Genomic DNA, 10,819 nt, shown 5'->3' on the forward strand with positions numbered 1-10,819 from the left:
TGGAAAGCAAAGCAGGCATTAAAAGAAAATCCCAAGGAAGACTGGAATAGCTGTGGTCTCTAAAACACACCAGAAGGGTTTGTAGGAAAGCATCAAGTGTGGGAAGGCAGGAGCGAGCAATCCGCAGCTTGCAGGATAAACAAGAGGGGGCCAGAAATGCAGGTTAGTCACCCAAGCACATCTGCTTGCACCTCATGTGATGTTCCAGTGCCCTGCGCTTCGTCCCCTTTGCTCAGAGGTTCTCCTCCTGCTGCATGAAGGCTCTGGAGGCCCGGCCGGCGTGGGCTCGGGAGATCCACTCCGGCGGCCGCGCGCGGACCTTGAGCTGGAAGGGCTCCAGGGCCAGGCAGTCCTCCAGGTGGCTCAGCTCCATCACCACCTCGGCCACCGGCTCCTCCTCGCGCCGGGCGCCCGGCTCCTCGAGGAAGGGATTCCTCATGGAGCGCCGCCGCCGCGTCGTCCTGCGCAGGACCAGCGCGGCCACCACCAGCAGCGCCAGCCCCAAGGAGGTGGCAGCCCCCAGCAGCACCTCTGGATGCTGGAAGAAACTGCTGAACCCTGGAAAAGGAGCGGACACGGCATCATCCCGCAGGGCTTCCAAAGAGCAGAACCACTCCTGAGATCATGCTCTGCTAAAGTCAAGAGTGCCACAGGCACTGCAATTCAAAGTGGACCATTTGCTTGATCTCAGATAAATATTTACTTATAAAAGATATAATTAATATAATATCCTGCCAATCTGGATAAGTTTCAGAACAGCAACTAACTGGCTGATGGATTTGGAAAGGAAAGCATGGATAAAAAAAATACAAGTTATGAGTTCCTGTTCAGGCAAGCTTAGCTGTCAGATGTTTTAGCCATCTGCAGTCACTCAGAGACCAGCATTTTAGCATTCTGTCACTGGGAGCTTTGGAAAAAAGCGCCCTGTGATGTTACTGCAAACCGAAACATGAGGACACTTCCCCCTCGCACCTGAGCGGGGCACGGGGACGCACAGCGTGCCGGATTTGGTGGGGGACCGGTCTTCATAGCCCTCCTTGCAGCGACACAGGTAGGTGCCCACGCCGTTGAAGCAGTCGGCCACCTCCCCGCACAGGCCCAGGCCGCACTCGTTCACATCTGCCACGGGGGAGAGGGGGGACACGGCTGCCCTAAACCTCTCCCACGTCAACGGGGAGCCCCGCAGAGCGGGCAGGGCTGGCCATGAAGCGGTTTATTTACCCGGGGCACGGCAAGGAGCCCGTACCTTCGACCAGGAGCGAAACCAGCCGCGGCCTCTCCGCTCCCGCGGGCTCGCGGAGCAGCTCCTGCAGCTGCGAGCGCAGGGCCAGGGACAGGTTCCTCTCCTCCAGCCTCAGGTGCAGCCAGAAGCTGAGCAGCAGGTTCTCTCTGCCCGCCCTGCAGGCCAGGGAGAGCCCACGGGAGACAGGGCCACGCTGGGAAAGCCCATCCATACCTCCCACCTAGCAGGCCTGTAAAGGCTTTAGGCAGCCCTCAACAGGGGTTTCCACCATCTCTTTCCCATGGAAGGGGCATTTTTCTGCTTTAAGGACAAGGTACACACAGTGGGATAGGAACACAAAGCTCCTTATGGAAGAAAGATGATGAAAGCCAGGACAAACCACAACCCAAGAACATACTAGAGGTTATAGCAAAGCTGTGCCTACCAAACTGACGGTGCACCATCAACCCTACCTTCTGATTTCCTTTAACTTTACTTCATTTACTCTGTTGGCAGGGAGTTTCAGGTTCTTCTGGATCTGCAAAGCAACAGAGAAACCAGCATTTCTATATGCAGGAACTTGGCAGCCAGCAGTTCTCCTCCCCACCACTCTTCCCCTTTGTGTGGGACACGTGCGAGGTCCCACATCTCACAGCTCCCATCTACAGCTTTCCCACTGTACAGGGACATTGGGAAGAGGAAGGGCAGTGACTCCCCATGGAGTGATGGCAGCTAAACCAGGGCAGCATAAGGCGTATTTGTAACCGAGTTCCACTCTCAGTGGTCACATCCCTGTCTCTGCAGCACCTTCCACCACCTCAGGCTTGAGGAGTGCCCCGAGAGGCTGCCAGAGCTCAGGCCCTCACCCAGCCACATGCTGCACGTAGGCACCTGGGCCAGGCACCAGCACTGGCCTTGGGTGGTGACCTGTGCAAGCACCAGCTCCAGTGCCAGCTCTTCATGTGGTTATAAAGGACACAAAGGTCATGGATGGTCTCCTTAGCTGAAGATGTGGGGAAGGAGAGAGGGAAGAAACAAACAAACAAAAAAAACACCCACCATTTTCTTCTCCCCATTCCCAGCCTTACATGACTCCTCATGGATTCAAGAAGATCCTTACGGAGCTCTCTTCCACCACGAGGGACCCAGTCCGTGTGTTTGATTTCAACAGTTACTTCGAACAGAACATCTACCAAAATGCAAAAGATCTTCACATGTTTCTGAACTCACCTAACAGTCTCTTTAGATGAGCTAACCCAGGATAGCAATAGTAGCAGAAGAGCTAGCACAAGGATATTGTCAGACAACTCAGCACTACATGCTTATTTCCATAGGTTTAATAACAAACCCCAGCTAATGCTCACACCAAACACTGGAATTGATCTTGGAACAAAAAGTATGCCAAGCATTTGCATATATCTGCTTTCTCAGAGCCTTCCTGAGCTGTTGCCTTTCCCAAAGTTATCATCCTAATTTGTGGCAGAGAGCTCCCCCATCTCAGCAGTTTCATGTGGGATTAGTTTAGATACACAGCAGTGCTCTGGATGAACACAGGCTGACATGGATTTGCCATTGTCATATTTATTCAGTAATATTTCTCCTGTTTAAAACCCAGCCACCTTCTATAGCAACTCCTTTTTGCAAGCTGCTTGTGGTTTGCTCTACCACATAAGCTGAGAACTGTGCTGTTTCACTGACATGAGTTTGTCTTCTCCTCAGTTGAGGAGTAAGACTTATACAGGTATCTGGTGCAGGTAGCCCTGGGATCCAACCTCCGGGGGGTAATTTTGAGGAGTTTGAGGAAGTGATGTTGAAATCCCCCTAGGAATCCACACAAGGAAAATCCTCTTTAAACAGCCAACAAGTAATGCTTGAACTCCAACATGCCAGCATTCACACAAGGTGAAGTGTGTCAAGTCCTCCAGGGTACATGCAGAGTGGCTGCCATGCAGCTGGGACACTGCAGATATCCTCAAAGTTGGGGTCTTCCAGCTGCTCATTAACCAGGTGCATCCTGCACTCCTTTCTGAGCAGGAAGGGTGGCTGGTGCCCATGCACTGCACTTGGAGGCCCTTCAGCACAGATGCCCGGGATGGTGCCAAGTTCTCAGACCAGCTCCATTTCTACCCCATCCCCATCCCTCCCAGGAGGGCCAGTGGCTGTGGCCAAGCAGAGCTGCCTGCCCCAATGTGACCTGCTCTAAGGCATTGGGTCCAGGAGACATCCCCTGGAGGGCTGGATACCATGACAAAATGGTCACTAAACCTACTAAGTTAGGGGCAGAGAGGAAGAATTTTCAGGGAGATGCATCTTTATTAAACTGGCACCAACACTCCATTCTGCTGCAACATCTGCTACAGCATATCCATTACTCAAGGACAGGTGCCTGCTAGTCCTAGCTAATTTCTTAGCCAAAACTGAAAAAGCTTTTGGATGAGCAATGTTTTTAAGTCCCATTTAAATCACCTACCTCCAGGATGGTGCTGGGATGGGAGCACAGTGTCATTCTCAAGGGATGCCAGAACAGAAGCCAGATCTGTCAGAGCAAGGAAAAAGATTCAGGCTGCTGACCTTGGTGTGCAGGCGAGGGGGACGTTCATTAGTTAGGGGTCACTTCCATCAATGTACCATATGTCAAATCCTTTCTAGATTCATTGCACCAAAATGAGAAGTCGTGTTGTAAATACAAGCTGTTCTTTTCTATAGAAAGGCTCATTAGGAATTAATCACCCCAATAAACCTCATCTCCATTTCTGGAAGAGGATAAGTGCCAGTCTGAAGTCTCCCAGGCTGTAGGAGAGCTCAGCAATGGCAAAACCTTATAGCCAACCCTTCCCCAGGGAAGGGGCAAGAACAGCCAGACATGGAGGGGAAAAGGAAAATCCTTCTCCTTTCATGTAGGAACTAAGGCATATCTGTGGTAAATCCACTAGGAAGAAAGTCCACCAGCAGTTCTTAGCTTCAAGAAGAGGCACCCAGCTCTTTTCTCCCCCTCCTCTCAAAAATCTGGCCATCCAATACAATGACAGCTCTTTGGAGCATCACACTGCAGCTGCACAAAGCTGCTTGAGTCAGTGCTGCTGGACACTAAGGGCACTGGTGGTCTGCTGTGAGTGTAAAGTCTTAGTCGAGAGACTGAATCCTCCACAGACAACCCTGTTGAACTACTTTCAAGCACCACCTTCCTTGAATACAGCAGGAATCAAAACCCACTTCATGAACCAGCACACTGGAGGTAAAAATAAAACCTGGGTGTCCTGCTGGACTGGAGGTCATGGTTGGGTAGTGCCAGGCACCAGAAATAACCAGGGACCTTACCCAAGAGGTCCTCCTGGCTGTCTCCTGGCATCGCTGTACCTCCAGCGGTCGTGCCCAGAGAGGGGTACAGAGGAGAAGGTTCCACATTTGTCCCAAGTGGCAGCTCTTCCATCACCACCATCTGTGTAGGAGAAGGCCTGGTGACAGCAGCCACCCCCACCCACGGGCTGCTTGGTGTCTGAGCTGGGTCGGGGAGGATTGGGGCAGCCGAGGGCCTTGCAGAGCTCCCGGGTGCTTCCAGAGGGACTTCCGTGGTGCTACAGGGGGCCGTGGGGTCCAGCCGTGCGCCTCCTTCCACAACATCCAGAGCTGGGAACTCCGTGTTTCGCCCAGCGCCTTCCCTGGCTGCAGCTGGCTCCACCAACACCTCTTTGCCATCTCCTCTCCCCTCAGCTTTGCCATCTCTGAGGCTCCTTTCCAGCTCCGTTTCATCCTCCAGCAGCCTGAACTCACCCTCATTAGCACCTTCCTTGAGATCATGAGGCTGGGTGACCTTGCTGGAGATATCCGGCTTGGAGATTTCCCAGACAGGGGCCGGCATTTCACCTGAAGAGCCGAGCGCTGCATAGTCCCTGAATATGTAATATCGTCCTTTAAAGTGCTCATATCTGCTGCCAGATAGAAGTAACACGTAGACGGCAGTAGCTTGCGTAGCGAAGATCACAGTGCCTCGGTTGTAGCAGGCGTGAACTACTTGTGTTTCAACGGTGGACAAGACCCCTTGGAAAATCATCTTATCCTGGTTCTTATCACAGCCCTCACTTGTCTGAAACCCCTGGATGTAGATCAGGATGTGTTTCTGGGGGCCAGCCCAGATGGTCCAGTTGCACCAAACGTTGGTTTTGGTGTCGCTATGCAGCGGAGGGTAGAACAAGCCAAATTCACCCTGCAGGACAACGTGGCAGCTCCTGGCAGGAAAGTATTCCATTGCCCAGGGTGGTCCCAGCTCTACATCAGGACAGAAGCAGAGAGGAAACATGCCCAGAAGTTATTTTATGCACAGAAGATCATGCTTCAAATCATTTCCTACTCAAGACTTCTGTAGCTCAGCCCCCACCGTCACATCCCAGATGTGGGGCAATAGGGGATGATCCCCCTTCCCAGGGGTCTGGTCTTCCATGGCCCATGTGGCCTCCAACACGTTTACCCTGCCCAGCTTGAGCCAGCAGCAGCTCATACTAGATGGGCACCATATTAGCATATTAACTAGTTTAATTAGCATATTAGTAGCTTTGATGCACCCAGCCAAGGTTTTGTTGACAAGACCACTATGTGGGAAGCCTCCTGCACAAGGCTGCTTATGCCAAGATGACAAATATTAAAGACCTACCAGCATGTTTGTGATGCTGGTCTCCTCCCAGGATCCACAGATCTTGGGGCACAGGGGTAGGAGGCAGAGACACAGGCACTGGTGGGAGTGATGGGGCCACCACGTCCTCTGGTGGAGGATGCCCCGTGCCAAGCCGTGGATCAGGGAGCTGCTGCTGGAGGTCATGGGCAGCAGGGAAGGACTCGCCACCCGCCGAGGCCGCGGGAGCTGCTGCTTCAGCCCTCCAGCCACTGCCAGCATCTCCATCCAGCACGAGCCTCCTCATGCCGGGGTCCACGAGGGGACCCGCAAAGTCACCTCCCTGCGGAGGGCAGCAGGCAACGGAGGCGCAAGCTCCAGCCGAGCCGCATGGGGCTGATGGCGCAGGGGGCCCCGTGCCCTTGGCAAGTGCCCCGAGCTCCCGGGCTGGTGGCACCGAGGAGCCCTCAGCGTTTGTGCAGAAGATGGTGAGAGGCTCCATAGGCCCTTCCGCAGGCAGAGACGCTGCCGGGGAGGAGCGAGCCGAGCCCAGCTCCGTGCACGCAGGGGCTGCCTCGGGACGCGCAGGAACAAGGGTCACTTCCATCCCCAGGGATGGGGATGCTCCCGAGGGAGCGTGTCCCGGCGCCACGGACACGTGGGGCAGGGAGCCAGTGGGTGCTACCTGGAGGGCGCAGCAGCTCCGTGTGCTCAGCTGAGGCTGCCCTTGGGGGACATCCCGTGAGCCCGTAGGATGCAGCAGCTTTTCCACCTTCGAAACTTCCCTGAAACCCCCTGACTCAGGGAAGCTCGGGAATGTTGTGTACTGGAGGACACTTGTTGTCAGCACGGGCTCAGCCATGGACAAGGGCTCTGGGAAGCTGCTCGCAGGTAGCAGCAGTGAGCAGTCACCAACCACGTCATTTTGGACGGTCAAGCTGGGCATCAGGCTCTCAGCAAGGCCGCCCGTCGCTCCACCAGCTGCTCTGCTCAGCAGGGGACACTCGGTCTTCTCCAACCCAACCGTGCTGAGCCCTGGGCACGTGGCAGGATCAATGGCCTCTTCTTCACTCCCTTCTCTGCCAGGAGAGGAGCCTTGTGAGGGCACAGCCAAGTCCACGCCACTGGTGTGCATTGGTTTAACATTCCACCACAGGTCGCCCAGAGATGTGGCCTGCAGGAAATCCTGCCTGCCCTCCAGGCCCGCTCCAAGGGCCCTCCGAAAAGGCTCCTCTCCCTGCAAGGCTCCAAGCGCCGGCGTTGCAGAAAGCAAGCTGGAAAACCCGCGCGTGGGGCCAGAGCCCTCAGCGCTGTCCCCGCTCCCGGGGCGGCTCAGCCCGCGCGGAGCCGGCGCTGCCGTGGGGCCGGCACCCGGAGCGTCCCCCGTGCCCTGAGCCCGGCCGCAGCGCCCCGCAGCCCCCGGCCCACAGGGAGCACCTGGATCCAGCAGCTCCGGCCCGCGGGGCGACGCCGGCGCCTCGGGCCCATCGAGGCCCCCAGGGATGACGGTGCTTGCAGAGCTCAGCAGATCTCCAAGGCCTTTCACCTGCCCGGGCTGAGGAACGTGGTCTCGCTTCGGCAGTGTTGGAGCAGGAGCTTCAGCAACCGCGTCCTCCCCGGAGGACAACCCGGCTTCCTCGTGCTGGAAGATGAAATAGCGGCCCTTAAAGCACGTGTCCCTGCAGCGGGGCACGTACGTCTTCAGGAGCACCACGTGGACGGCTTCAGCAAAGGTGGCGAAGACGTGCGTCTCCTTCCTCCAGCAAGCGAAAACCACGCTGTCCTCTGCCAGGGAGGACATTCCCTCGAACAGGATCTTGTCCTCGTTTGCGTTGCAGTCCTCCTTGGTGGTAAAACCCTGAATGTAAATGATTATGTGCTGCCTGGAGCCCGCCCAGATAGTCCAGTTGCACCAGAAGTTTATTGGGGAATTGCCGCGATACACGGGGGGAGAAAACTCCCCGTGCTTGTCCCGCAGGACCCTGTGGCAGTTCCTCATGGGAATGTAGGCCCATATCCACGAAGGCTCTGACCCTGGAAGACGAGAAGCAACAACTTCAAGTTTTTCCTCCCTCTCCACTTCCCCGAAAGCCGTATTAGGCCTTGCTTCCAGAAGGAAGCTCCGAACTTCCTCATGCTCATTCCTCATGCTCACTCCTTCAAGCAATCCCATATTGCAGGGGGCAGAAGAGCAACAGGAGCTTGGGGAAATACATTTCCTGACCTGCAACAGTTGCTTCCAGGTGGGTAGCAAGCAGCCCAAACCTCGGGACAACCTCAACGTGGGCACAATCTAGGGGTTCCTGTCCCAGAGCCACCCTCCTTGTGCAAGGCTCAGGTGGGAGCAAGGAGCCAGGAGTCACCTCCCGGCAGCCAGGGAGGCTGCTCCAGCCCCTGGGATAGGGAAAGGCCCCACAGAGGGTGTCACCTCCCACCCTTGCTCGTCACCTCCCGGGCACTGGCTCCATCCCCTGCTCCTCCATCCTGGGGACGGTCCCTCACCCCGGTCTCCAGCCCAGCTTCACCCAACCTCTCCCACCCCTCGGCTTGCACAGTCGGAGCCGTGGTCGACCCTCACCTGGCCCGGCCATCGGATGGCCCGGGAAGGCCCCGCACGCCTGTAAGGGAGACAGCGCCGTTGGAGCCCGGAGCAGCTCCCCGCTCCGGAGCATCCCAGCAGCCCGGCGGGAAGGGAGGGCAGGGGGAGCCCCACGGCCAAACCCGGCGCCCCCAGCACGGCCGGCCCCGCTCCGGGCCCTCGAGGGAGCCCCGGGCAGCTACTCACGGCGGGGACGGAGCCGGGGGCCGCGGCGGGAGCCGGCGCCAGCGGCGGCAGCAGCAGCAGCGGCAGCAACGCGGGCAGCGGCGACGGCTCCATGGCAGGCGCCCGGCGGAGACGCAGCCGCATGGGGACCACGGCCCTCCCCACACCGACCCCCACGTGTGGGACCTCCCGGGTCCCCACAGCGCCTGCAGCAACAGGGACAAGCTGCCGCCACGGCCTCTTATATGGGGCCTCCTCAGCAAGTGTCACCAATTACCAGTGACGAGCAGCAAGGAGCCGCCTGGCCCTCGTTGAGGACGGATGTGCTCGGTCCACAGCTTGGGAATGGTCCCCGCGACTTCCCCTCCAGGCCCTAATCCTGCAAATACTCCCAGGCAGGTACAATGCAGCGAACCAGAACTGAATGTTGAAGCGTTGCTGATGCCCACAGTGTTTGCTAGAAGCAGAGCCCACGGCGCTTCGCGTCTCGAAACAAAACCAGGGACAGCAGGGACAGAGCACAGGGCTCCCCCATCGCCGCTTCCCATCGAGCCGGGGCTCCCCGGGGGCAGCGGGGACCTCCGGACCCGCAGCAGCCGCTGGGGACTGTTGTATCTTATGGATATAATGCAATGATACCAGCGTAGTGGTGCAACCAGAATAGGAGAACGCTTTATAATTTGCAGGAGCAAAGGGGCCGGGCTGGTGGCCGCGTGTCGCTCCGTCTGCAGCTCCCGAGCACGCGCGGGTACCGCATGGCACGTCCTGGCCCTGGCAGCTTCTTTGGGCTTCCAGGTTTGCCACAAGCGACCACTTTGCAGCGTGTTTTTCCTTTGCAAAATCCTCCCCAAACTGGCGGCACCCCGGGCTCTGCCACGCTTCGTTCAGCCTGTGGCATCCCTGAAAGCGCAAGGAAGAGTCTCGAGCTCCGTGCCGGGCTCGGAGCCCCTCGGAGCGCGGCCGGATGCAGCAGGGCAGGATGCAGCACCCCGAGCACTGCAGACCGCTTCCTTCCTCCCGCTCTCCTCCTCCTCTTCTTCTCCTCTCCTTCTCCTTTTCTTCCTTCTTTTCTTCCTCCTCCTTTTCTTCCTCCTTCTTTTCTTCTTCTCTTTCTCTTCACTTCTCTCTCCCTTCTCTCCTCTCCCCTCACACGTATGGCCCAGTCTCCACTAACCAAAGCACCCGATTAATTAAACAAACCCTTTTCTGGCCAAAAAGCTGCCAGGCCGTGAGGCAGCCCCAGGGCTCACAGGGCTGCTCCGGTTCCCAGCTAAAATTAATGGATACTGGAAGGCCGAGAGGGAAGCGAGAGGAGCAACAGCCGCAGGAACAGGGGAATTGGGCACCAGCACCGAGGCCCCTGAGGAGCCCTCAGTGAAACCAGCAGAGAAAAACGCACCTGGAGCATGATCGGCTGCCAGGAAGCGGTTAAAAGGCAAAAAAAAAGAAAAAAAAAACATATAAGGGCAAACGCCCGGCTGCTTTTTAAGCCTCATTCCTGGCAGGGAGCGGCTGCTGCTTCCTGCGCTTGCTGCAGCCTTCGACATTTCGGGGGAAATCAGGGTAAAACCGAACGCTCCGAGTGACGCGCGGGGCTCGATGCCACCGACAACAGAAGGAACTTCAAGGAGGAGCAGGCGGAGGGCTCAAATGGGATATTAAAGCAGCATTACTGCATTTAAGCCTCCCAATTATTAATATTATTAAAAACTTCAGTGTGAAACTGAGGGTAAGGAATAGCGACGTGTTTGCGAGGGATTCTCCCGGAGCCAACGAGGAGGATCCATGTCCACGCGCTGAACACCGGCCACGGACACCACCATCCGCGCAGGGGAGGTGCATCCGTGCGAGATCCCAAAGCTCCTTCTCGAGCGGGAGGGAGCGGGGCGGACACGGCAGCCCTCGTTCCCATCTCCCTGCATGGGAAGAAGCAGCTCTCGCTGCCTCCATCTCACTCATAAGCAGGGAAATCTCTAGCGGGCACCTGCGGCGCGTCGTATTGTTGGGAAAATCCGTATGGAATCACCAGAACTGCAGAAACGAGTCACACGAGTGATTCGAGGCGGAGAAACCCGTCTGCGAAGCCTTGTCCCCCCGCCACGCCGCGGCCCTCGAGCAGCAGCCGGGATCCAGGAGATCCCCGACGGCCACGGCCGCGCGCGGCGGGTGCTGGGATGTTCCCACAAAAAGGAGGAAAACGAAAGGCGCGTTAGGGAAGAGGAGAACT

General features: G+C 57.1%; 1 protein-coding gene across 1 annotated transcript; it reads right to left on the reverse strand.

The window, feature by feature from the left end:
- Positions 1–232: 232 nt before the first annotated feature.
- LOC148595330 (uncharacterized) lies at positions 233–8,706 on the reverse strand. The gene is made up of 10 exons (XM_088521317.1): positions 8,660–8,706; positions 8,382–8,446; positions 5,871–7,862; positions 4,541–5,488; positions 3,693–3,758; positions 2,311–2,411; positions 1,696–1,760; positions 1,247–1,398; positions 973–1,119; positions 233–558 (listed from the first exon to the last, which is right to left on the reverse strand). Exons 1-10 carry the CDS (start codon positions 8,704–8,706, stop codon positions 233–235), a joined length of 3,909 nt encoding a protein of 1,302 aa, XP_088377443.1.
- Between the last annotated feature and the right edge of the window lie 2,113 nt (positions 8,707–10,819).

The sequence above is a fragment of the Tinamus guttatus genome, unplaced genomic scaffold (assembly GCF_059628265.1).
Source record: "Tinamus guttatus ecotype Peru unplaced genomic scaffold, ASM5962826v1 Tinamus_guttatus_pri_ptg000116l, whole genome shotgun sequence".
Lineage (NCBI taxonomy): Eukaryota > Metazoa > Chordata > Aves > Tinamiformes > Tinamidae > Tinamus > Tinamus guttatus.

Bases quoted from the DNA above. Each gene is read 5' to 3' on its own strand.
- LOC148595330 (XM_088521317.1), bottom strand. From the start codon at position 8,706: ATGGAGCCGTCGCCGCTGCCCGCGTTGCTGCCGCTGCTGCTGCTGCC. The intron at 8,447-8,659 runs GCCGCTGGCGCC...TCTCCCTTACAG, and splicing joins CTGCCGCTGCTGCTGCTGCC to GCGTGCGGGGCCTTCCCGGG. The intron at 2,412-3,692 runs GTAGGTGATTTA...GCATTTTGGTAG, and splicing joins ATCCCAGCACCATCCTGGAG to ATGTTCTGTTCGAAGTAACT.